At 39.8% G+C, this 27,919-nt stretch overlaps 1 protein-coding gene across 10 annotated transcripts; it reads right to left on the bottom strand.

Moving 5' to 3' along the window:
• atxn2 (ataxin 2) lies at positions 1-25,857 on the bottom strand. Of its 10 annotated transcripts, none has more exons than XM_032578470.1 (26): positions 25,389-25,857; positions 20,625-20,655; positions 20,411-20,470; positions 19,971-20,042; positions 18,670-18,820; positions 18,114-18,128; positions 15,345-15,469; positions 15,103-15,194; positions 14,194-14,382; positions 13,630-13,802; positions 11,745-11,993; positions 10,525-10,710; positions 10,230-10,409; positions 9,530-9,637; positions 9,358-9,428; positions 8,933-9,273; positions 8,397-8,460; positions 8,168-8,305; positions 7,258-7,275; positions 6,647-6,719; positions 5,411-5,604; positions 5,194-5,320; positions 2,715-2,906; positions 2,443-2,642; positions 1,583-1,760; positions 1-191 (listed from the first exon to the last, which is right to left on the bottom strand). In XM_032578470.1, exons 1-26 carry the CDS (start codon positions 25,496-25,498, stop codon positions 163-165), a joined length of 3,366 nt encoding a protein of 1,121 aa, XP_032434361.1. In that variant the 5' UTR covers positions 25,499-25,857; the 3' UTR covers positions 1-162. The 10 variants fall into 10 exon arrangements, with proteins under 10 accessions (XP_032434361.1, XP_032434360.1, XP_032434362.1 ...); XM_032578469.1 differs by having other exon boundaries at positions 2,443-2,645; positions 25,389-25,856; XM_032578471.1 differs by having other exon boundaries at positions 2,443-2,645; positions 6,653-6,719; positions 25,389-25,856.
• Positions 25,858-27,919: the final 2,062 nt, after the last annotated feature.

Genomic DNA, 27,919 nt, shown 5'->3' with positions numbered 1-27,919 from the left:
GAGAGAAACGCTGATGTGAAGCATGTCGGATGGAGGAAGAGGAGGGAGGGAGGGAGGGAGGGAATGAGGGAGGGAGGGAAATCTCTCGTTCTGCCTTGTTATGGAGGTTCTGGTTGAGAAGCATGAAGCAGAGCGGTCCCTCGGCTCGCCGGCGCCCTCTATCTACAGCTGCTGCTGATGATGAGGCTGCACTGCAGGGACGACACACAAAGATGGAGTCAGGGATGGAGACAGGGACAGAAACAATGACCCAATTAAGCCTGGTAGTACAATCCTCCACCTTTCAGAACCACGGCCGACTCGTTACAGAGATTAGAAAAAGTATTTACACCCATGGGAATGTTTACAGTTAGTGATGAACCAACATAAGGTAGAGCATACTGTCAAGCTGAATGAAAGAATCTGATCATCAATTTTCAAGTCTTGAACAACTCATTATCACATGGTCTGAACTTTGACTAGGCCATTCCAACACATGAAAACCATGCAGCAACAGTGTTCCGTGAGAGGCCTTTTGAGATTTGTTGTAAACAATTATGTTAGTAATCGAGTAATCAATCACTCTGACGATTGATTGAGTAAACGTATAAAAAAAAATTGTCCTGTACTTAGGAGTTTTTAAAATAAATATGTAAAAGAGAAAATGTTAGTTAGAAAAAAAAAACAAACTTAAGTTTTTTACAATCGACAATTTTAGTCTCACGTTTGAAGTATTGAAAACAAAATTGGGGTGTACAAACATAAGAAATGAAACATTTCACATTTTCAAGCTAAGTGTATTCTTGTTTATGTCTAAATAGTATCATTATATAAAACATGATTTTGATGACTCAGACAATGTCTTGTTTTTACTACGTATATGCACATTACTGCATATATTTGTGTATAAGTGGATGTCCATATTTTTAATCTACTTTGCATAACTGAAAATAAAGCAAAAACTAACTAATTTCTAATCAATCATTCTTCACTTTTAGTCTTAAGTTTTGAAGTATAAAAAGCATTTATTGAAATAGACATTTGTAATCTATTTTATTTTAAGTATCACAGTAAAAAGAAAAATGAAAAGAACATGTTTGTTTCACAATCAAGCTTACTTATTGGTCTATCATCCAGAATCCTAATAAATCTGAATACTTCAAGTCACCTAAGCTAAAAAGCAATTGTAGGATTTTACTGTGCAACACAGAGCTGCACCACATGATTTATAACGGTCGTGGAAATTCATGAAAGCAGATCAGGTTGCTTTACTGGCCCATCGCTCTTTCCACTAGAGCGTTTCTGATTATCTGAACTCTCTAATGAGTTCAGATAATCCTTAGAGATTATCTGAAAGAAAAAGTGTTTCTGAAACAAATCTGAAGGAGGAATCTGGAGGAACTCCAAGAATTTAAAAAACAGGTTTCATTCGTCATCCTGGCAGCTTCATCACAACCATCCAGGCCACCATTTTGAGAAGATGCCAAAAAACGACGATAAAAACATCTGACATTAGTTAAAATCTGCACAAACCTGCAGGAAGGCAGACGCTGCTGACATTGTAGAGGAAACATCAAGCCTGTTAGCAGGTTGATGAGTTTACCTTGTGCATGCGCCAAGTAGGAGAAATGTGTAGTAGAGGACACCGGGATGGGGTTCAGGGCCGCCTGGGGCATCTGTGGCTGGGGCCCCCCTGGGGGACCCTGTGTGGCCATCAGCATCATTGGAGCGTGGGTGGGGGCTGGATGGTGAGATGGCACAATACCGGACTGCATATGGGCCTGGGGTGAAGAGAGAGAGGGAGCGAGAGAGAGAGGACAATGAGGGGACTGACAGCTCAAGCTTCAGGACGGCAGCGATTAGAGCTGCTGCCTTCTGGAAGCAGAGAGGCGACCACAATCAATAGGAAATACATGATTGGTCGACGAAAAACTATTTAATTACAGCTAACAGAAAGCAGAATGAAGCAACTATTGCTGCACAATGTCACCTGGGTTTTTATAACAGCCAGCTCAAAGCCTCGAGGGAACAAACACTCAGCTGAAAGAAAAAGAGAGCAAGAGAGAGGAAAAGAAATAAACAGAAAAAGAGAGAGCAAGAAAAGAAAAGTGAGCAAGAGCAAAAGAAAGAAAAGGACAAAGAAAGAGGAGAAAAAATAGTGAGAAAGAAAGAGGGTGAGAAAGAGAAATAAAAAATAGCAAAAGAAAAAGAGAGACAGAGGCAGAAAAGGAAGAAAGATGGGATACAGAAAAGGAGAAGAGGAAAAACGACAGGAAAAGTGAAGTGACAACTAAAGGAGGCAACCAGTTGATCCATGAGGGAGAAACATTTGTTAGTTTGTTAGAGAAACATCAAAAACATCCTTCATTAAGGTTTCCTGCAGTATCAGCACTAAATCCACCCAAAGCTTGAAAAGCTGCCGGTTCTGACCCGGTTTTGACCCGGGTCGCCCCTTCGACCCACCTGCTGCACGTGGGCCATGTGGTTGGGGTTGTAGCCATGCTGCACCGGAGGGTGGATGTAGACGGTCTGCTGGGCGGAGGGGAACGACGCCTGGGGGGACTGAGGGTTGGGCGTCATGGAGGGGGGCGTCTGGGCCAAGGCTGAGTAGATCTGCTGCTGGGGCGGCGCGTTGGACAGATGCAGGGCCTGCGCTGCTGCCGCTGCTGAGAAACACATCAGCGGTGTGAACACAGTGTAAACCGACTCAGCTGCTCGTTAGGAGAGACGATCACCTGCTGCTGCCTGCTGGTGCTGAGGATGCTGGACCGGGCTGGCTGCAGGGTGGCTCGGCGGGCCCCCGTGCTGTGGAGGGCCGCCCTGCTGGGGTTGGCCTGTAGGGGTGGCAGAGGGCTGCGGGTGCTGCGGGTGAGGGTGCAGGGTGGCACTGGGGTGAGGGTACTGCTGAGGCATCGGCCCTGGAGACACTGAGGCAGCAAGAGAACAGAATCAAAACTTCCTGTTGCCTCTCAGTGCAACAAAACAGAACATTAATTATTTTATTTTTATTATTTCCTTTATTTAACCAGGTAAAACCCCATTGAGATCTAGATTTTAGTTCCAAGAGGGACATGGGCAGAAATCTGCAACACACAACGGCCTGGTTGCACAAAAGTAAAACAATTAAAACATATGCAGAAGTTTAAGACAAATTACAAAACAATTTAAAAGCAATGACCGGCTTAACACGAGGGAATGGTATTAAGACAAGTTTCAAAACCACTAAAGTTTTCCATCATACCGGTGTTGCAGAATAAGAGTTTTTAATGTCTGGTTAGAGATAAAGTGCAGGTCAAATCCCAACATTCCCATGCAGCTGCAGCATCACGACTTCTGCATATCTACTAGCTATGAAAATTCAAGCAAGTCCCCTAAACTCCCCACCTCCCTTCTATCTGGGAATACATCAGCTACCGTAAGAATACAGAAGACAACATGGAGGAAGAATGTTACCCGACATGCAAATCGTGCTTACGGACGGCGGCAGCCAGAGGAGACGACACGTCACTAAATTTAAGGTGAAGTTTATGAAATTAAAATGCTGCCATTAGTATCTAGAATTAGAGAAACTAGTATCAGCATGAGGCTAGTCACAATTTGTCTGCATGAGTGTTTTGGATTTGGATAGTGTATTTGATTTATTTCAAGTGAAAGGTGGAAATACCGAGTGTCTCCACCTGCGTCTGTGAGGAACTCTTCAGCTGAACGTGCTTTTCATATAAACTTGTACGTACTTGTGAATCCTGACGTTTTTCTGCATGCAAACAATGTATATATATTTAGTCTTCTTTTTGTCAACACCGACTCAGAATCTGAAACCCAATAGAAACTCCCAACGTAATATATTAGGTCAATAAAAAGAGGCCTGTCGTCGCAGAGAACAACCTGATTAAAGCAGTGGAAACACAGTTGTCCTATTAGTATAGCTTGTGATCTGAAAACAACTTCCAACAACAATTAAAGTTGACAGTCTATAGAGATTATGGAGAGGTTAAGGTTAAATTCACGTTAATCATAATTGTTCTGTTAGAGCAGAAACGGGTCAAAATTCTGTCATATCTCATGTTGATTCAAATTCTTCAAAGAGTTATTGTAGATAATAATGGCTGTTGGCAGGAAAGATTTCCTGTAGCGGTCAGTGTTACATTGAATTTGAGGAAGCTTCTGACTGAAGACGCCCATAATTTAGGTCATGTCAAAGGGTGAAGATCAGCCCAAAAATATCGCCAGTGCATTCACATCAAAGCATGATAAAGAAAATGCAAAACTACTGTTGAAGTAAATTATTAATGACTATTATTCCATAAAGGTTTTGAATACTTTTGAATACTTTTATTATCAATTACTTTTTACTTCTATTGATTACTTTTATTATTTATGTTTATTGAGTACCTTACTATTGATTGTTTTACTCATCTTATTACTCATTTAATCTTATTACTCATTTATTCTTTATTTCATTTTATTATATGTTAGATGTGTTAAAAGGTCACAGTTTCTGACACCGACTGCGGTTTAAGGGTGACTAGTTGTCTGTTCTCTGGAGACTTGTTTTAACAGGAAACTTCCTGACCACAATTTAGCTCACTCAGCAGCCACCGTTAATTGGGGCCTCTGAGCTGCACGGATGCAAGACTTGTGAGTTGAACAAAAGGACAATAGATAGTTTTTTTTTCTCACTTAACTATCTAAGAATAAACTGTTGATTCTGCAAGTAAACCGCGTACAACAAAAGGTCAATAAAAGTGTTATATGCAGAAGTGTTTGTGGTTAAGGTGTCAACGCTTCGAGACTGCAGATGTTGCCATCAGATGACCTGTGTGTCACCTATGCCCCATTGTCAAGAAGAAACTGTCTGTACTTATTGCTTTTTTCCTTTCTTTGTGTGGTTAATGATCTCTCCATTGGCTACGTGTTTGAGTCTGTATAAGAGGAGGCTACTGAGGCGACGGAGCCAGAGAGACTCTTTTGACACTCATGTGTGTTGATGACCACTGTGTGTTAAATGACCTTTCTCCAATTGCAATTGCTTTAATAAACTTGTATCTTCATTCTGATATCTGCCTCCTAGATTGATGTTGCTTTAACACTACATATTTTAGAATTGTAATCATAACACTGTGACATTTTTACCCCAGGTATAGGTCATAATTTTGTTTCAGCCCATACCTACTTACCAGTGAGCTCATATCAAGACTGACAGCTGCTACTCACCATACATAGTGTGTGTCTGCTCTGGGTACTGCGTAGTAGAAGAAGAGACAAGGCTGGGCTGACCGTGCGTAGGAGGGCCCATCATCCTGGCGGTGCTCTGCATGACTGGACTGAACACGTGCTGCGCCTGGAGGATGAGTGTTAGCGGTGATGAATGACCCGGTTCTGACCCTGAAAAGACCCTCCTCTAAAAGCTGCTTGGTGGGCGAGTCTGCACCTGTGACTGGTAGTGTGTCATCTGCTGAACGAGCGGCTGGCTGGTGAACTGCTGCGGGCTGCAGGTGAAGTACTGCGCTGAGTACGCGGGGTTCGGTGCTACGATAGGCGGTCCTGCTGCGGTTGCCGGGTGCATCATGGTGGGCGTTCCGGGCGGGTGGTGCTGGTCAGACCTCTGCTGGGGCATGTTGGGTACTAACAATTCATGTTGGTAGATTATAGGGAGACAAAGATTATTGACCTATAAATCAAGTCAAGTTAAAAAAATAAAATAAATGTTTTTATTGATCATAGTTTAGTAGATCAATACTACTAAACTATAGTGTCATCAGCATAGTGTCGACCAGTCTTGTTTAGTTCGTTTTAATAAAACTCTAGTTCGTTTGGGGAGGCGTGAACGTGCAATCAAACTCTGACACACGGAACAAAAAGTGAATTCTGGTCAGCCTAAAAACCTTCAGTCTCGGTTCGGCTGAAGTGAACTCTGGTGCGGTTAGAATGAATATGTGAATGCCAAGCAGACTGGAGTTACAAAGGCAGCAAGCAGACTACAGAGCAGGGCATTCTGGGTAAATACAGCCAAAACAAACATGCAAATATAAAGCTAGAGAGAGAAATTTCTTGTGGTCTTTTGACAAAGACAAAAGAGAAATCCTACAACCACTAAAATCTGACACCACTCCATTTTTGTTTACATTTTGTGAAGAAGGAAGTTGCACTCATGTCTTCTTTTTGCGTCATTTCCCTCATTAGTTTTGGTGAAGGAGGTGAACAGATTTTTCAATTAGTTTGACACAGAGAAGTGAGAAAGCAAACTGCACCAGATGAAAATATAACAAATGTTGAAATTTTGGTCCCCGAGTCCACCGGACTACCAGGCGTGAAAACATCCTAATTTCCTATTTTAGGATTTTACTGTTAATGCTTTCAGAATTATGAGGAAACATTTTAGAAATACCCAAGAAAAAATAACCTTAATTAATCCGGTATAAACAAAAATATACTAATAACTGAAGTAAAAATGTCAGAAGTTGCTCAACCGTTTCAATGTATTAGGAAAAAAATCTGTTATTTAAAAAGCGGAAAATGCTCATTTTATAATGTTTAGATAATGTTGGCTGGAGACACAAATTAATGGAGCAAACAGACTGACACTTGCATTATACAACGAATTTGTAAGAGCAGGAAGTGGTTAGAAAATAAAGGGAACAGCGAAAAAAGCAGGGATTATTCTCACCTTTACCTGGTCTGTAAGGTTTCGACTGGCTCACTGCCATGTGAGGCATTTGGACCTGGTACACAGCTGGAGACTGGAAGGAGGGAGGCGATTGGAGAAGGAAAAAAAAGTTTATACTTAATGTTGTTTAGCAAATGTAAAATAGAAAGTTAATCTAAATAAATTATTTTTTGAATTAAAATGTAAAGGTTTTGTAAAACCCATTTTCCTGTTTGGAAATATCCCCTCAACATTTAAAAATGCATCTCTCTTACCTTGGGTCGCATGCATTTTCTATTATAAAACTGTGTCAGTTATGCTAGCCTATACGCTATTATTTCTAAACAATATACACCATGCATTCCTGTCGTAAGGTGCAGAGCAGCAAAAAAAGAAGCTTGAGAACCTTCTTGTTTTGGGTTTGTTAACAGAATAAACCAACAGAAACAGAATGATGTTAAAGGTCCATCTGTGATGGCGGCTCAAAGGAATTGCAATAAGAAGTTGGCAAACCAACATCTGATGGCATAATTCAACAAGCAAGCAAAACTATTTAAGTACAGATTGGGCTTAAATAAAATAAACAAAAACAAGGGTTGAAAAAAGTAGAAATCTTAGAAAAATTCACAAACCTTCCATATTATGCTTTTCTAATGGAGCGAGAGAGAGGAGAAGGAGGAAGAGGAGGGGGAGAGAAGGGAAAAAGAACCACTCTTTAGTTGTTATTGTTTGCACTCGTCTGATGTTGGATCACCAAGTTTTTCTTAAAGCAACACAGAATAGATAACATTACATATAACAAACACTTAAAAGTGTTTTAAGAACCCCTACACTTATTTTACACTATTTGTACAAATAAATTACAAAATTGCAAAAAAAAAATTTTTTACACGTTTCTGACCATTTTTGTACCTGAAGTTAACATCAAAACTTATCTGTGTGTGTCAGCGATGATTCACAGGCGCACAAACTTCAAAGGGGAGTTTGTTTTTTTAAATTTATGTTAAATCTGTAAATCCTCTTATTAATCTGTGATTTATTTCTACAATTTTCCCCTCCGGTCAGCTTGTACTTAAATACTCCCATTTTACTCCTCCCAGCTTCAGAACAATGAACTAAAACGGTGGCAAACTAACAAATTTTCTAGTGGAATTAAGATTCAAGACAAGCTGCAATAAAAATGCTAAAATCTCACATATGATTAAATTCTGTTTCACAAAATCAATTTAAAAATGTGCACAATGCTGTATTACCATTTACTGTGGTTCTGATCTCCATTTGAATTAGTTCACTCCTATAAAATATGACAGATTTTGAAAAATGATCCTCTGCTGGTATATATTATTTACTGAAGTCATATAATCTCATTTTATTACAGCAGGATGTGAGTAAAACAAAGGAAGTAACTGAGTTGTTAGTTGTCAGAGTAGATATGGCTAAAGAGCGAAATGACCTGCACCTGTTGACAACTCTTAAGGTAACTTTTATTTATTGTTAATGAAAGCAGATCCAACAGTTCTAGCATGCAGGCGTGCATCTCACCTGAACGCCGGGGCTGACTGGTGTCAGCGGATACATCTGAGGGAAGCAGCCGTAGACCGCCGGCGGCTGCTGAACCACGATGGAGGGGCTGGGCTGACCCTGAGGCCGAGGAGGCGTCGGGGTGTTGGCTGGCTTAGGCTGAAGAAAAAGAAAAGATGAAGAACGAAATCAGTTTGTGATGCTTTTTCTGGACTCGCTGGGTGACTTTGCTACATCCAGACATACTGACCTGTGTATTAAACCTGGGTTTGAATTCGTTAGCATTTGGGTTCAGGGTTGATTTTCTTACTTGACTGCAGAAAAACAAATTGTTGAAGGATAGGTCAGGTCAAAAATGTTTGTTTTCTTCTGCATAGTAAAAATACATCAAACTTAATGGAAACATCTTGTCTGCTGAACAGTTTTCAGTTTAATTGACAGCAGTAGGGTGTTCAGTGTTAGAAATGATAAAAAATGAAACAATTAAATTGATTAATATTTGGATAGCAAAAAGTGCTTAATAGGATATTTTTTTTAAAAGAATTTGAGCCAGGTGAAGCTAAAACTACACCACTTCAGAAGTTCTGGTTAAAAGATATTTACAGACTATGAAGGTTTTTCATCTTAAGTACAAAATGTATCTATTTTTGTACATTTCTGATTTAATTTCTGATTTGAATGTCCTTTTTGAGTCTGTAACAATTAATCGATTACTAAATCAGTTGATAATCGTTTCAATAATCGATTCATCACAATTAATTCAGTTAATCGATCCGGTCCACTCACTCTTGTACCGCCTCCTTCTTCTCCTCCTTCTCTTCATGTTTGGGTCCACTCAGAGTGGACATGGCGGTCGTCTGAACTCCTTGTGATGTCACATCCTGCCCTCCTCTCTTCTGCTCTAAGGAAGATGGAGACGGCGCTGCAGGGCTGCCGGGTTTACTGGCAGATGACGCAGGTGCGGCTCCGGAGCCGCCAGCAGTCAGCCCTGCGGCGCCGTCCTCTGCGCCGTCTCGACCCGCTGCGGCGGCCTTGTCCAGGGAAAGATCTTTAGGCTTGTCTGATGAGTCTCTGACTGGCTTGGTCATCTGGTCAAAGGCAGGGTCTGGACTGGAACTGGACTGCAACTGAAACAGGTGCAATAGATTTTCATTATGCAATCTGGTTAAGCGACCAGTTGAGTTTTTGTTGAGTTTAACAAGGATACTTACTCTAAAATCTACACTAAATTTCTTTAAATTATCTATTTGTTTTCGGTGATCGGGGGCCATAGAAGGAGGTCCTGCAGAGACATGGAGTCAGGTTATGTCAATCATCAGAAAATAAATTTCTTTCAATGTATAAAAACATCTATGAAACACATGCCTAATAACAATAAAGTACCTTTACAGACTGGTCTTGAGACGCTAGGGGAGTTATCCAAAGACTTAATGTTCTCATTATTTGCTGAGGGAGATGACTGTCTCGTCTCCTGGACACGACATTCTTTACCTATAAAGATTAAAAAACACAGGGGAGAAAGTTTGTCCAAATATTTACACTTGTTGAACTTTTCTCACACTAAAAAATAATAATCTGAAAAGTGTGGTGTGCATCTGTTATCAACCCTTTACGCCAACAGCCTGAGCCAGATTTTAAAACGGGCCTACACGAGCAGTGACCAGGCACCCAAAGTTAGGAGGCGGCTCTTTATTTATTTTTTTTACCGAATGCATGTTTTACAAAAACTGCACCTCATTTTGAACTCATAGGCTCATTTCAGCTGTGGTTTTTTAATATTGTTGGATTTGCATTAATTTAAAACAAAAATGTTTTTTTGTCCAACATACATTTTAAACTAACCAATTCAGACCTATCTACTAATGTTCTGTAATTAAATAGTTAAAAATTGCGCACACACCAAACCTGGCTCCAGCCCAGGGGCCCTAATCCTTCTAAACCCGGCCCTGCCAACAAACCCTATATGAACTCATTTTAAAGCAAATGAGAAGTTGGTCAAAGTTGCTGGTTGCTTCCAGCTGTAATTATGCTCTCAACTTTGAATTAAATGTTTCAAACTTTGTCTTTAAACATTTAATCTCACCATCCCCTGATGGAGAGGCAACCATGTTGGGGGCGGGGCTAGCAGCAGTAGGAGAGGAAGCTGACGTCACCGTCGTAACAGTTTCTATAGGAGCCATTCCTGTCTGGGGCGAGGAGAGTGAGGAAGAGCCGGGGGAGGCGCGGCCCACATTGTTCTGTCGCGGGGATCTAGGTCTGTGAGCTGAGGACAGAAAAAAAAAAACAATACATAAAATTACTCCAAGCATAAGGATAACGCAACAACCTTAGAATCAGGATGTCCAAACAATCTCTACAAGTAAAGAAAAACACTCTACCTCCACTGACCACTGAAGACCAGGTTCCTCCAGAGGAGTTACTCCTGGCTGGAGGCGTTGCCGAAACGTCTCCAGGTGGATTGTGGGAACCCAAGTCCACTGCGGTGGAGACCGAGCTGATCCGCGACGGCGGCACTCTGTGAGCACGAGGCGTTCGCTGGGATTTAGGAGACATCCTCGGAGGACCTGTGAACAAAGGTCCCGAAAAACGTCAAACAGGCGTTAAATACAAACTCATCTGTGTCAATGTGAACCCAGATGTAAATATCACATCAAACAACAAGGACATGCGTGTTAGTAAAGAACAAAGTTTCATGTGACAAAAACACCACATCAAGCCTTTCAAAGCCCAAATAAGTGAAGTGGGAGATGAGAAAATAAATCAGTGGAAAGGAGCAGAGGAAGGAAGAAAAGAGAACTTCATTTAATTCAATGGAAACCAAACATATCTATGGATAAGAAGATGTGAACAAAGCTGTGCAAATGTATGCATATCAACAATTAAGTTTGCCATTGTAACACAACCAGTTCAGTGGGTATGAATACTTTAGAGCAGCACCGTTCTCTCAGAGCAGGTGTTTTTCAGCATCATAAGTTGTTTTTGTTTTTTCCAGCGTTACCAAGCAAATTAAAGAGTTTCATCTTGCCAAGTGAACCAGAATAACTCAACACTGAATCACAGAAAGAAGAAAAACTAGAGGGATGAGGACCTGAAACGTGCCACAGTCAGAGCTCAGATTGCTAAAATGACGGAGGACTTGCTTGGTTTTGGACAGATACTGCAGAGCCATATTTAAGCTAATAACTTTGAAACAGACGTACTCAGGTTGTTGTGAAAACTTGGTGCCTCACTCACATGTTCTCTTTATGAGGTTAAAACAACAGAGACGCAGAAAAAACAGCACACACACACACACACAGACCTTGATGCACCCACATGCCGAGGTGAAATTGCCTCACACACTGATAAGGAGTCACAACCAAATTCTTGCCATTAAAATGGCCGTTTAAGGTCAGACCCCAAATCAGAAGAAGCAATTTCCAGATGTTTCTATTCCACAAAACACCTGGGCAAATTTATCCATGGAAGGATTTTTTTTTGTTAACCTTTAGGAAATGTTTTTACAACTTTTACAATTCAAATTCAATTCAACGCCAAGGTCGGCCCCTCAATCTCCATCTCATGCCTTTGCCCAGGTGGGCTCAACCTATGGGGATACCTTCTGAGGACATGCGTTTGGGCAGAGTGGAGGCTGGTGACGTGGGGCCATGTTGAGAAAAGGAGGATGGAGAGGAGGGATAGGAGGGGTGAGATGAATGAGAAGGAGGTCTGGAAGGCCGAGAGGGGGGCCTGGAGGGTGGCCTGGTGGGCGTGGTTGCCCGGGGAGGCAAGTAGGAGGGGCCAGACTGGTAACGAGAGGGGGGACGAGAAGAGGGAGACGGACAGGGTGAGGGCCAATGGGATGAACCTAAAAAAGGCAAGGACAAATGATCAAGGATAACAAAGAGTAGGAGAAAACACAAATGTGCAGCAGCAACAGGAAGGAGAGGAGTTAATAAACATAGCAGCAAAACAGGAAGTTTGATTTAAACAGGAGCAAATAATAAAAAGCAGAAAATAATTTTTAACTGAGAGAACAAATAAAATATGCCAGACATTCAGTTCACAAGATGAAAGGGGAAATTTTCACTCTTTCTACACAAACAAAAAACATGCAAAAATTTAATCTGAAAAAACTAAATTAAATCTTGGTCAGGTCAATGTGACATTTCATCATGTGCTAGTAAAAGAGGAGTCAGTTACTGGCTTAAAGTCCTGGCAGCATTTCAAAAAGCACTCTGAGTTTTTTCTCTAATTTTTTCCTCGACTCAGAGGGCAAAACTACTTAATATCAGATAATCACCGTTAGACCTGCAAACTATCATAAGAGTTTATCATCACAGCAACTTTCAATGTTATAAAAGGTTCATTTTTATTATTAAAGTGCAAAGCATCTAATGCATTTAGAGGAGAGTAACTAAGATCCCAAATATCCCATCATCATGTTGGAGCATCAAGAGGACAATGTGGGCTAATTACAACTGGAGTACATTCGTTGTGAATTATTAATGTCCAGGCGGAGCTCAGAGGTGGCTCATTTTTATGATGGAAATGTTCTATGAAAAAGGCTAATCACCCCAGAAAACAACCCTGGTTCCTGGAAAGTTTCCTCCAGTGAAAACTGGCAAAAATACTGTTTCTATTTCTTTGCTCTATATATATGATTTAAATTGGACACCAGCCTATTTGGTTTTAGTATTTGTAGATTTCTCTGTGGAACGCAACTCCAGATTGTTTGCTGAAAACTCAGCTATCCTGTCTTTTTATGTATCTATATATATACAGTACAGACCAAAAGTTTGGACACACCTTTTAATTCAACGAGTTTCCTTTATTTTCATGACTATTGACATTGTAGATTCACACTGAAGGCATCAAAACTATGAATAACACATGTAGAAATATGCACTAAACAAAAAAGTGTAAAACAACTGAAAATACCCCTTATATTGTAGTTTCTTCAAAGTAGCAACCTTTTGCTGTGATTACTGCTTTGCACACACTCTGCATTTTCTTGATGAGCTTCAAGAGGTAGTCACCTGAAATGGTTTCACTTCATAGGTGTGCCCTGTCAGGTTAATAAGTGGGATTTCTTGCCTTATAAATAGTCATGAAAATAAAGAAAACCCATTGAATTAGAAGGTGTGTCCAAACTTTTGGTCTGTACTGTATATATATATATATATATATATATATATAAACTGCAGCTAGGGAACTTAAAATACACATTGCTATTTGACACGCTATTGGCGGACGTTTGCAAAGCAGCCAATCCAGGAGGGAAATTCATTTTACTTGCTGCTGATTGGCTGTACTCCCAAAAGTTGAGTTCATTTGAACTCATTTCTAATGTAATAGGTTCATTTTAGAGCTGTAATCCTGCTGCCCTGGCTCCTACTGCTACATCAGAATTAAGTTGCTTGACAAGGTTGCTTGATGACTTAAAATCAAGTAACTCTGTACTCAAGTACTCTGAGTAATCTGTCACTGATTGGTTAACATACCTCCGTTCACCACCCTCTGGTCCGGGCCAGTGTTGGGACTGTAGTCATGAGGTCCTGGTCGAGAAGCTGAGGCTCCTGCTGAGCTCTGACCCAGTCGAGGTGAATTCTGCCGTCCTGCACCCCATGACATTGCTTCCCTGTTCCTCTGACCCGGAGGAATGTACTTGTTCTCTCTAAATAGACACACAAACACAAAATGAGGATCAGTTCAACACTATAATAATCTTGGAATTTTCTGTCTCCTAAAAGTCAAGTTTATTTGTGTAACACATTTCAGCAACTAGGCAGTTCACACAGTAATCAGTTATGAAACAGCAACAAACATTAAATTTTGTTAAGCTCCATCATTAAAATATACATCAAATATATTGATGAATATTTGTGGGATATAAATATTCATCAATATTTATATCCCATATTCTGTGTTGTTCACTGTGTTTCCTTAGTGAACAACACAGAACGTCACCCGAGTTTGGTGCAAACTAATAGCTGCTAACTACAGTTAACAGAAGACAGCAAAAGTATCCAGCCTTTAAGTTCTTGATGTGTGTAACCTCATTTCACCTGCTGAGCGTGGGAGTCTCCCTCTCCCCTCGCACCACAGCCGTGTATTTCTCCTCCTCTGTGCGCTCGTCGTTTTCGAGGGCCACCCGAGCTTTATATGTGGCGCTGGCCTCTATCTCCTCTGCCAGCTGGGCGGCACGAGCTTCCCTCTTCAGAAACTCCTCCGAGTCGTCACGCTCCAAGGGGACCCTGCAGAACGACGTCCAGAAGGACAAAGACTCACTAAACAAGGTGTTTCTTGTCTAATCACAAAAATGATAAACTGAGCTCGATTCTCAGGGTCAAAACTTAAAAATAAACATATGACCAGCAGATGTATTACATAAAGATTGGTTTAAACAAGCGGTATTATGTATTTTCCAGGTACATAGTGCCATTTTCAGTTGTTATGAAAATGCTGTACATATCAAACATAATGTAAAAGAAATTTTGCTTCTCAGTTTGACGCCTGTCTCTTTAAGAATCTCCTATTCTTTCTGAAACACCGTCTACTGCTGTAGACGGTGTTTCAGAAAAATGTTCATCCATGATGCCGTTTTACAACTGAGAAGTAGTTTGCATAATAAACTTAGCAAACACGCAGTTCCACAAGGTGTTTGCCAATTGCTGCTGCCGCTTGTCTGGAGGAGCTGAGTGGGGGAGGTGCGGGGAAGGAGTGCTTTGTGAGGCAGAAGCTCAGCTCGAGCTTTGTAGAAATAGGCAGCGCTTTGTGAGCGCAAGCGTATAACCACCACAAAATGGCTGCCAAAATGACTAAATCAACACTCCATGTATGTTTTTGATGAGGAAATTACATTTTAACATGATATAAAGCTGAAAAAAGTCTATTTTATATAAATATTGATAATGCTAAGATATTTTAATATACGTAACACAGACAGTAAAAAAGAAAAACAGAATGATGCTTACGTATATGTGGACAGGCTGCTGTCATATGTAGACAACACTCCATACTTCTCCTCATTGTACTTGAACATGTCGTTTGGGTCCCATCCGTTTGACTGATTGTAGAGACAAAGTAGGAAAGCGAGGCAAATTCGTCATCTAAGCTTTTTAACAAAGGACAACCGTTTTCACTCCTGTGAGAACGCTACCCCATTTATGACAAGCTGATATCAACGTGTCTGATGCGTTTGCGTGATTGATCTCACCACATCCGTGTCCAGGGACTCGAGGCTGTCAGAGTTGTGAGTGTCTCCTCCGTCCCACGGCTCCAGATCTTTCTCCTTATGTTCACCATTAATTCGACCGCTCACTGCTGCATCTGTGAAGTTGTCTACATTAAAAAAAAGATCACATAATAACGCATGTGGAATATCACACACACACGAAAATAGCTCTGAAATACAAGTTGGATTTGCAGTTCATCTCAGTATGAATATGTCATAATGTTGAACACCTAAATTAGTCTACTACAGAAAATCAATAGCTCTGGTGAATAACATGAGTGGTTTACCTAGTTTTCCTTATTGTTCTCAGCAGCCCTAAAGAGTGCAAAGTTCATGATAGTGTACAATCACATGGCTGCATTCATGTTGTATAAGAAGGAAAGAGCTCATGTCTTTAGCGCCTCAGTCATAATCCCTCACAGCAACAACACAAACGGGGGCATAGGAGTAAAAATAAATTAGAATATCATCAAAATGTTTATTACAGTAATTAAATTCAAAAAGTGAACCTGACAGGGAATATCCGTGTTTGTCAAAGAGAGATGAGCACCTAAAAGCTAGCTGAGCTTCACAAACCACATGCCGATGGCCTCCATGACATGCAACACTGATTCATTCATTCATGCAAAAGGAGCCCCAACCAAGTGTTGAGTTCACATACAGTTCAGCTACATGCAGACTCTTTTTAGTAAGCCCAGATTTCCTTATTAAAAACAATTACTAGTTATATTCTACATTTAAAACATGAGATAGATCCCTGTGTGGAACGAATCTACATAAAATACTGCTTTAACTTTTCAAACTGAAATACCGAAACTAAATAGATTTCAATATATTCTAATTTATTCATAATCACACATATAATTTATTTTAAAAGAATCTGAGCAATGTCTTGAGCCGAGTCTGCAAAAATGCAGCACAACCAACCCAACAGTGTGTCTTACCTCTCTGTGTAGGCCATTATTATAGCAAAACATTAGCTTATTAATAACATAAATGAAAATTCAATTAACTCAGTACACCAGCACTGCTTGACCTTATTATTACAGTCCACTAACATTCAAGACAAGCAAGCTCAAAGACAAAATATGTTTGAAAGGAAAAGAAAGCTAGTCTTATGTTAGCCCAAGTCTGGCCCTATATTCTCATTCTCCAATCAGAGACAAATAAATTGTGCACATAAAACATATTGATCACCTGAACTCCCATAACTTAAGCTTTGATCCCTCAACTCAATATTATTTGAAAACAATCCAAAAACTTCCGATGAATGCAAAATTAGAGGCAAATATTGTACACACAATGGGCTAACAGGCTTGGGCTATACTACAGTATGCATTGCTCATATAATTGTATTGTGCATCAAATATACAATACCTTGTAAAAGTATTCATGCCTCTTGAACTTTTACATTTTTTCTTGCTAAAGCCACAAACTTAAATTTATTTTATTGGGTGTTTATCCGACAGAACAAAATAAAGTGGTGAATCATTGTGAAGAGGAATGAAAATGACTCATGGGCTTAGAAGTTGGTCACAAGCCACATCAGAGACACAGCAAACAGGATGAAGAAAGTGCTTCGGGCTGATGAGAGCACTGCATGTCACCCAGAACATACTTCATAGTGAAACATGGTAGTGAAAGCATCATGCTGTGGGGATGCTTTTCTTCAGCATCAACAAGAAAGCTGGTCAGAGTTGATGGGAATAAGGATGGAGTGAAATATCCATGGAGAGAATCTTAATAAATGCCTCTTTCCAGAGATTCCTGATTGTAAAAACCATTTTCCTTTCACTTTCCAGCAGTGTGTGTTACTTTTGTTGGCCTATCACATAAAATCTAAATAAAATTCACTGTGAAAATGTGAAAACAGTCATGAGGTGTGAATACTTTCTTTAAAGTAATGATCATAATTTGCAAATGGAGAATGTGAAGTGTCGAGAAACATGCAGATAATTTAGACCAGGGGTGGGCAACTCCAGGCCTCGAGGGCCGGTCTCCTGCAACTTTTAGATGCATCTTTACTTCAACACACCCGAGTCAAATAATGAGGTCATTAGCAGGACTTGACTGCACTTAGGAGGTGATTCAGCTGTTGGATTCAAGTGTGTTGGACCAGAGACGCATCTAAGAGTTGCAGGACACCGGCCCTCGAGGACCAGGATTGCCCACCCCTGATTTAGACTGTAGTTAATTATATGATCTTCAGGTTGAAGACAAATCACACATTCAGGCAAGGCTGCATTTCTTCAAATAAAAAAATAATCAGAAACAAAATAAAGAGCTGAACATGGGTTGGAAATATGTTGCTTTCAATGCAATCACACTGTGTGTTTTCAACCTAAGCTCTGCACTATCAGCTTAAAATAAAGTGCTGCAGAAGAGTGCCAACTTTAGCAATAACATTCACAACATACATGCCACTAAATTTTAAAGCAAAATTATTTATTTACATTAAATATTTTCACTATTTACAGCATCCCACACACATTCTCCCTCTCACCAGTAAACCTAAATACAAGCGTGTGGCTAATGAGTCACTTGAAGGGGCCCTTTTTCCACTAAAAGCAACATCCAAACTAAAGGCAACACAAGGTGTTAAAAAATGACATGCATCAGATTCCTGATCAGCAGAAACTAGTAATAGCATGTACCCAAACCGTGCAGAACTATGCTCCCATATGCTGATCCAAGTGTGTATATTCATGTAAAAATAAAAAAAATTCTGAGAAAATTAAAGTTCTTTATTACCTGTGTCAGAAGAGACTAGACCATCGGAAAGAAGAGACACACAAATGAGAGAGTCAGAGGATGGACGGACAGACAGAATGAAGAACGAAAATACTAACAGTTTCCTGACCAACATGCAAGATCTTCATCAAAACTTTTAATCAAAATGTTCTTTTCCTTCTCCTTTTGTTTGTACCTGACAACAGTATTTACCCTAAAACATAATGTTCATTGGCTTTTTTATTAAAGACATTTAATGAATTTATTGTTAAACATCAAGAAGCAGACTCGTTCAACCTTAAGTGTCCTTCCTGCACTTGAACCACCTTCAGAAAAATCAATAGATCAAATCAGTTTGCCACGGCAGGCCAGAAACACAAGATGTAACTCATGTCAAAGTCACTTCAGGGCCGTGAAGATAGAAAACAATCAACCCACTGCACATGTGCAATGATGGCCAATTACATGTTTTATGTTTTTTGAGCATTTGGCAAATACAATATCATTAGCTCTCCTAATTGTCTGCTGCTTGATTAATAATGGGTGTGAATTCAATCAACACAAAAGCCTTTGGTACCTTTTCTGGCGAAATTCGGGTCCACGTCTTTGAATGTCACCACTACAACATCGGAAGCCTTAAAAATTATGCTCTCTACTATATCTTCTTTCCTGGGGCCAAAACTCGGCTCTGGGCTCTTTCTGTGGGCTGCATCCAACACCAGGTCGCACTGCAGGAGACAGGCAGGTTAATACAAATCATAAATAAAGTTAAAGGCAATAACACCAACCGAAAAGGCAAAAAAATAAATTAAAAAAAATGAAAAAGTGAGGTGCATTTCTTTATATTAGAATAATACAGAAATGTATTGATTTCAGTAATTCAATTCTGCATTCAAGCTGCTGATTTATGTCTTTTAATCAACTATTCTGGCTCACAGCTAATCAAAACAACATTTTCAGAAATATTACACAACATGAGTACAATAAAGTCTCAAGACTAAAACATATACCCATGTTCTGTACAATACTGCATTAAGCTCTGGGTGCTTTAATCACAGCAGTCACCTCTTCTGGATACAACTGAATGCCACAGATGTAGAAAAACGTCCTGATACGTCTGTGTGCGGTGGCTCTTCTGAATCTCCCCAAAACTCCTTTCACTTCACAATCCCTTACCCGCTGTTAATTGTGCACAATTTTTCTAAGACATTTTGTCCTTCCACTCAACTTTCCACTTAATCCTTGCACACAGCTGTCTTCTATAGCAGTGACCTGTTGTGGCATTTTCTCCTTGTGGAGAGCGTTAGTGACTGACTTCTGGACAGCTCCTGGTAGCATATTTCATAACATTTCCACTATCGTATTTCTGCACTGAAAATCATTTTCTCTTTATTTTACGCTTTATAAGGTGGGAGATATTGGAAACATAAATACAGGACCTTCAGTTACATGTGCAGTCTTGCAAATGGTGTGAAACAAATCAATAGAGTTGATTATATATTAAATACTTCCCCACAGACTGATTTATCCCTTTAAAGAAAGCATGAGGAGTCGGATTCCTCTCTGTTCTTAAACACAAGATGGAAACCACCTCAGGGGGTGAGGCTGATTTTGAGCGCTGGCAAGATGGTGTCCTGCCTAAGCTTAAAACATTTTTCCAGCTACAGAGACAGTGACTGAATCAGTTATTATAAAAAGGAATATAGATGGATATAAATGCAGCAGCCTCATTGTTCTAGACCATCTGGAGTCCAATTCCTGAACTACAGACCTTTGCTGCCCCTTCGTCTCTCTCTGCCCATTTCCTATCTAGATACCATCAGATGCCACTAATAACACAGCATCTTTCAAAAGATATTAGACATCAGCTTTCCTTACCTCAGGACCGTATGTCTTGAATACTCCTTCATATACAGCTCCATTTTTTACTTTCAGCTCACACTTGGTCCCCTGTGAACAGATGAGCCGGTCAGTGGTCACCATATGAAAGACTTACTCACTCAGAGAGCCGATGTGAGCGTACTCTTTGAAATAACAAGTTCAACAAGCCCATCTGCTGGAAGCCAAATGATTGATCTGCCTTCCTTATGGTACAAGCTGTTCTAAGTGTTGTTTACTGCAGTGTAGACATTCTCAACTAACAGCATGTGGTAAAAAAAAAAGAGCAGTTTTGCTGACACTAGTCATTTACAGTAAGAATGAGCCCTATAGATTTTCATTTGTACCTTTGCTGCTTCTGTTCAGGCATCCACTAATAATCAAGACAAGAATTACAAAGCTAGCCTTTAAATTTGACAGAGACAAGAAGTAAAACTTACTACCACTGAAGTCAAGACATGGACCATCCTCATATTTGCATATACACCATTGAAAATAACCTAAAGAGCAGAAACATTGTGAATAGAAATCACCTTCTGGACATCTGTTTCTGACCAAAACGCAATCATTGGAAAAACAACATCTGATGATAAACATTTATAAAGCGCAAGTGTTTTAGAGTAAACTTGTGACAGATATAGCGCACCAACTTACTGCTGCAGGGCCTTTGCCACTGTGTCTTCCCCTGAAAGACAAAAATATGACATCAGATCCCCCTCAATTAACAGCAACGTTCTTCCAATCACACAGTTGTCTGGATTGAGCTACAAAATAATACAAATGAAGAAAAAACAGCACTGTATAGGTCGACTGTGGATGAAAACAAAATGGTGTTAGAAAAGGTGAAAAAGATTCATTCATCTAAAGCAGGGGTGGGCAATCCTGGTCCTCGAGGGCCGGTGTCCTGCAACTCTTAGATGTCTCCCTGGTCCAACACACCTGAATCCAACAGCTGAATCACCTCCTAAGTGCAGTCAAGTTCTCCAGAGTCCTGCTAACGACCTCATTATTTGACTCAGGTGTGTTGAAGTAGAGATGCATCTAAAAGTTGCAGGACACCGGCCCTCGAGGACCAGGAGTGCCCACCCCTGATCTAAAGCAATCCACTCGGTTTGATCTAAACCCAATCCAGAGCCCATCAGGGCTTTGGTGTGCCAGGCTCTTCAATCACAGCACTGTCCTCACCTCTCACCTTAAGCCGCGATCATGAAGATCTTTATCAGAGGTGCACATAGAGGACACAGCAAGTCCAAAACATTTTTTATTTCCAAGCAGAGTTCTAATGTTTGCTGTGTGTTTGCACTTGCTCTAATGTTTGCACTTGCAGTCATTTGCAAGTGCAATGATCCACATACTATTATTACAACGACGACAGCAGTTCAATATTTTATGCAGCTGTTCACAATAGGCAAGAGCAAAGATATTTTTGATTTTCCAGTTAATTAAATAGAATTTAAGCAAAAATGGTGAAAGCTGATGGTTTATATCAATGGTCCTCAATTTCTTTCCCCTCTGTTAGCAAATACCGTGTCAGGAAATGAAGGTTTTCCCAGTACCAGCTTTCTGACAATTGTCTGTGTTGTGTCAAATAAAACAACGTTCAAAATTTTAAAGAATATGGTTTAATTGTGCATTTTATTTTTCCTCAAAAATTTAAGTTTCTAACTTTCAGGTTGGAAACATTAACAGGACAATCCTCATGAAGTCACAGGTCCAAGTAGGAAAGTCAGAGGTTTCTAACCTGATGTTAAATTCCAATATGGCTGCCTTGCGTGAAAATTAGTGAAAGCTGAAGCAAAAATATATATATTTATTTGCCTTTCTGACAATTTGTATCTGCTCAAATCTTTCACAACCTCTTTTAGTGGACATGTTGGGGACATGCTGGCCCCATACTGTCATCTTTTAAGGATATCTCCCATCATTTTCATGCAGATGATATTCAGCTGTATGTTTATTTTTTCCAAATGAAGTTCCAAAAGTGTATATTTTAATAAAATGCTTCGATTCAATTAAAAGCTTAGTAGCTGGGCGTGCCATGGTGGCATAGGGGACAGCGCGACCCGTATTTGGAGGCCTTGAGTCCTCGACGCGGCCGTCGCGGGTTCGACTCCCGGATCCGACGACATTTGCCGCATGTCTTCCCCCTTCTCCTTCCCCGTTTCCTGTCAGCCTACTATCATATAAGGGACACTAGAGCCCACAAAAGACACCCTGGAGGGGTAAAAAAAAAAAAAAAAAAAAAGTTTAGTAGCTGGCGGTTTTCTTCAATGAAAGAAAACAAAAACTGAAGTAATCGTGTTTGCACCAGAAAAAAAAAAAAAAACTTCAGAACAATCTGATCCTTGGATCTCTTGATTATGCAGCTAAATATTCTGTAAGAAATCTCAGAATAACCTCAGATCCTACACTTGAAAATCATGTCAGCTCTCTGGTTCGATCCTGTTGCTACCATTTAAGAAACATTGCCAAACTTACTTCTACTACCTCTTGTCCTGTGATGGAAATCTTAATTCATGTTTTTGAGTCATCTAGTTTGGATTACTGCAATATACTTTACACATGTCTAACTAAAACCTCCTTTTACTGGTTGCAGTTTGCATAAAATGCTCCTTCTAGGCTCCAGACTAAGTCTTCAAAATTTTGTCATGTGTCTCCTGCTAATCCAACTTCATTGGCTCCAAGTTTATTATCAAGTGCATTTAAACTTCCTGAGATAGTGCATTAAAATTTGAGATAATTGAAAGGCAACAGTGGCATCGCTGAACGCACAACATTAGAAAACCTTTGAAAACTCTGCACAGAACCGATCTACAACTCTGAGCTATCAATCAATCAATCAATCAATCAAATTTTATTTGTATAGCACATTTCAGCAGCAAGGCATTTCAAAGTGCTTTACATCATAACAAACACAGAATCACAATGCAATATAGAATCAATCATTAAGTCAAGTTACATCAATAATTGATTACATTTCAAATACAATTCTAAACAGGTGGGTTTTCAGTTGAGATTTAAAAGAAGTCAGTGTTTCAGCTGTTTTACAGTTTTCTGTAAAATAAGCTATGACATCACTTTACCTCCATAAGGGCCCTGAGGTCCTGCAACCAAGACCTAGTGATTGTATCACATAAAAAACTGAAAACTAAAGGAGACAGAGATTTCTTTTCTGCAACTCCAAGACTCTGGAACGCCCTTCCTCTGCGATCAGCAGACTCAGTGGTTTCCTTTAAAAGGCCAGCTAAAAGTTTAATTTCTTTTAATCTGCTTTTATTAAATTTTGTCTTGTGTATTTTTCATCCTCTTGTTAGCTGAAGAACATTGTGATTTTTATCTTGACAGGTATTGTATAAATAAAGTTTTACATTCTACGTTTTGACAGCATAGGAAAGCATAAATTGCAGAGAAATAAAGTCGTTACCTTGAGCTGATAATATTAATCCTGGTCACTGAGCATGTTAATTATCAGATCTCACAGGTTTTCAAACAGTTAACTGCAGAATATTTAAGATGGTTTAGATGTTATTCTCGCATAAGAATCCAATGCAGAACATCATAATTAGCCACTAGCACTTGGTCCTGGTTCACTTTCATCCATTTTAGTTTGCATTACATTCCTGTTCCCACTGCAGTTCTTTTCTTTTGTTTCTGGCTATGTGGAACTCAATGGGGTTAGACACCTCATCATTTTAATTATTATTACCATTAGGTACTCTTGCTGAATTGCTTGTTAGCACAAGTAGTTAATCAGCCAAACAAATGACAGCAACTAATTGTCTTTAGGGGTCTAGCTTGAGTGCAGACAATGTGCTGGAGTTCAAACAGAACATCGGAATGGGAAGAATGAGAAAACTAATGAATTTCTAAATGCAGTGGCCGGTTGAGCTGGTGTGAGTGTTTCTACTGAGATTTTCACACACAAACATGGCTCCGAATTACAGAGAGCAGCAAGAAAAAGAGAACATATCCCACAAGTGATAGTTGCATGGAATGGGCAGGGAGGTTTGAGATAATCAAAAGGCAACAGTGGCATCGCTGAACGCACAACATGTCAAACCTTAAAGCAGCAACATAAGACCCACAACGAGTGTTTCCCCTGTCAGTCAAGGACAAAAAACTGGAGCTACGATTCAGACAGGCTAATCAAAACTGTACCGTAATGGACTTGAAAAATACTGCCTTGCCTGATTCATTCAGATGTCAGTGTCCAGATTTACTGCAAACGCCATGAAAACATATTATGATCATTTCTGAGAAACAATTCCAACACCTTGTTGTATCTTTTCATTAAAAAAAAGGGTTCAACATAATATGAGCAAGGTGTGCCTAATAAAATGGCATGTGTATGTGGATCAAACTGAATTTATCTGGTGAGAAAAATGGGACTTTCTTCTTCTAAAATGCACATTTTGGTGGTCACATTTGGTTTGTTGTACGTAACAAAAAAAGTACACATACCCCTGTATAGTAGTAGTAATGGTGGTGATTCGCCACATGATTTTGAATAAAAGATGGGTTAGGTTAGGTATGAATGCATCTCACTCTGGCTCAACCCTGCGTTACAGTGAACCAAGCCTGCGCCATAAATGGGTAGTGGCCCCAGTGACCGGTGAAAACAAACGCCCACAGAAATTAAAACGACAAAAACAAAAATATCAACATCCATGTGTTGTGTGTAAGCTTCGTCACAGGACAACACGTGGACAGAAAGTCATGCTTCAAGGACACTAATTTCCCACGAAAAGCAACGTCAAGGTTGACAGCCGGTCAGCATAATGACCACCCGCTCCTCCCTCCTCCCCCAGTACATGCTTTATGTCATTTATGTGTCAATCCCGTTGCAGTGATGTTGCGGTAACGTAGGAGTCAGCTGAATTGGGATAAACGCAGCTGGTTGTGGAAGCTGGCCTCTACTCGGGCAGCCGCTACAACACCGCAAGTGTGCGGAATTACAAACACTGGGCTAATTAACTCCAACCAAATCGGCACCAGGCTCATATAGTAAACTGATATTAGCAACTTCGAACACCGTCATTACTAAAGGGAAGAGAGAGAAAAAAAAAAAAAAGAAAAAACGAATATAAAAAATCGTGGTTAATATTTTTATCCCTTCGGCTGTTTAATTGAATAATAAATGACAAAGGCGTGTTATTTGACAAGCACCGGTGAAATGTTGCCCTTAAGTTGCAACATTACTGGACCGTGCAGGCAGGCAGGAGGGCAGGCCTCGCTAGCGAAGCTGCATAACGTCTCACGGCCCGCATAACACGCGTACTAATTTTGGACCACTTAACGGGAGTGTCATCTCTTCAAACTACCACTGCTAGACGTATTTGTGTCCACAACACGAAATGCCGACCACAACACATCTGTTCACTGCGTTTTTTACTTGGCTAAGTTTAGGAACTCACAGACCTGCCCAGATTCTGTCTTCCCCCGCCGCTTCCTCCAGCACCGGAGGCGGCCGCACCAGCTGCGTTGCCCCCGCCGGGCTTGCCTCGATTTCCACCGGCCTTCATTGACATGGTGATCCCATAAAAGACGGTGTCTTTAAAAGCGATCGGTTGTAGAGCAGAAACTTCTTGACAACGAGGCGGCGTGTGGTTGTGTGACAGCTCGCTAACGTGCGACTAGCAGGCTAGCTGGTTAACAGCTGCTAGCCCAATTAGCAAGCTCTACAAATCTTATTAAAACTGAGGGGGGGGAAACTATTTTTTTTAAAAACAACACGCTTCAGTGGATCTTTCAAAATAACATGAGCGTCACACCGCTTGTCAATTTGATATGAAATCCTAACAAAAAAAATCGATTATCTCAAATTAGAGTTTACAGCTAGCTCGGGTCCTTTCCGTTGCTAACAGCAAAAAGACCAAAACAGTCTGAAAGGGGACAAAAACCAGCGGAGGGATATATGGAAGGTGCGACGGCTCATAATATTTAACTCAATATTCATCCACTTTCACGGCATTCATTTTTGCTAGAAAGACGCAATTATCATATTTAATTTAGATTTTCAATATACATGTATAAATACTAGCGTATTTCAAAGATTATACAGACACCTTGGCGCTACTTTCAGGAAGTCCGTGAGTGTTAAATGGCTCAGTAGCTGCATCCACGTGAGCCGGCGAACGCACAAAACACAAATGTACAAACAGTATGTACGAGCTGTCAGCGTCTCCTGTTGGTACATGAGCACTACAGGATAATTACTCAGTATGCTCATTAAGATACTGAAACATTCATTTAGAATACACATTTTGAAGCCTGACCAATGAAGAAGTGACTCTAAAGCGCCCATTTAATGACTGCCGTAGACATATAATGCTTTTTTTTTTTTACATAACAAATATGCATAAACCATTAAACTGAAATTCTTTTTGGTTTTTGAAAGAATTTGTTTTTGCCATTTCTTGCACAAACGGCAGAGAATAAAAAACTAAAGTTAAAGACAGAAATCAAATTGCACTGAGAAAAATGCATTTTCAGTGCTGCAGGAAGAACTCAGCTTGCTCTGTTTGACTCAGAATGACCTTGATCTCTCCCTTTCAATGTGTCAGTCTCTTGAGTCAGAAAATGGTAAATGTATAGAGTACACAACCAAACCTAATTTTTCTGCCATTTGTATGAGCTGGAGTTATATGTAAAAATGAAATATAAAATTCCCAGGGACAAAGTAGAAAAGCTCATCATTTCACTCAGATTTAAGTTAAGACCTTAACTGGACTAGTCTAAAACCTTTTCTCCTTTATTTTTGACATTTGCAGGTTTGCTCTGGATCATTGTAGTGCTGCTTAACCCAAGTGCATTTGGTCACAAAACGATGAGCAGATATTCTCCTTAAGGATTTCTTTGAGAGAAAGCATAATTTGTGATTCCATCAATTATGGCAAGTTATTCAGGTCCTAAAGAAGCAAAACATATCTAGACCATCACTCTACCTCTACCATAAAGGTCATTTTCCATGGTCTCTTTTTAATACACTGAACTGAAGAAAGGAAGGTCTGCAGTTCTTTCAGTGATGTTCTGTGGGGATTTTTGTGAACTTGTAGATGAGTCCATCTACAAATTGGACAAATTCTGGTAAATTGCCCACTCCTAGGGATGTTCACCAGTGTTATATGTTTTCACTGATTGTGGATAGTGGCGTTCACTGTGGTTTGCAGTGCCAAAGCCTTAAAAATTGCTTGTTAACAAATGATCAATGTCAGTGACCCCTTTTTTTTTTCTTTTTTTTTTTTTTACAGTACTCTGCTTTTGAATTTCTTTAGCTCTTTAGACGTTTTTAAATCCTGTATCCTACTTTGTGGTGTCAGGTTGTATTTAACTGATTTTGTTAATTCTACAAGTTCAGCTGCAATCCAAACAGGCTGTGTTTTCTCAAATTTAACTGAGCTTGATAAAAAAAAAAAACTGCTTTATTACAGTTAATTTCTGGTCTAACAGTGAGCTCCTACAACTTTTCACATAGGGAAAGATTCTTTTGGATTGTGTTATTTTTTTCCCATACATTACATGAATTCAGCCTTTGAAAATTGCTCTTGCACTTACTCTGATTATTTTATTCTGAAATGAAGAATCCTTTAATGACATGAAACATGCATGACAAAAACAAGAAAAAACAGAACAAAATTCCATGCAGTCATGCTCAATAAATTAGAATATGTGTTGCAATGAGACTTGTTTTTCAGATCAAAAGTATCATTTGGAAATAACAACCTTTTGACATAAACATGCTTTTTATCAAGCCATTTTTGCAATAAAATGTTTTTTAATGAGTCTGATTTAACAATCTAATCTTAAATGTTGTTTTTATTAGTTGTAATTGTCTTTTCTGTGTCAAACAACAATAAACACAAAGAGACATTGAGTACACTTAATAGAAGCCATAAACTTATTCCTCTAATTCATCATGAACTACAGCAGTCCTAAATTATTAATGTAAA

Source organism: Xiphophorus hellerii, chromosome 12, assembly GCF_003331165.1.
Source record: "Xiphophorus hellerii strain 12219 chromosome 12, Xiphophorus_hellerii-4.1, whole genome shotgun sequence".
NCBI lineage: Eukaryota > Metazoa > Chordata > Actinopteri > Cyprinodontiformes > Poeciliidae > Xiphophorus > Xiphophorus hellerii.
Note: the sequence above shows the minus strand (reverse complement) of the source record. Positions and strands in the feature narration are given on the sequence as shown.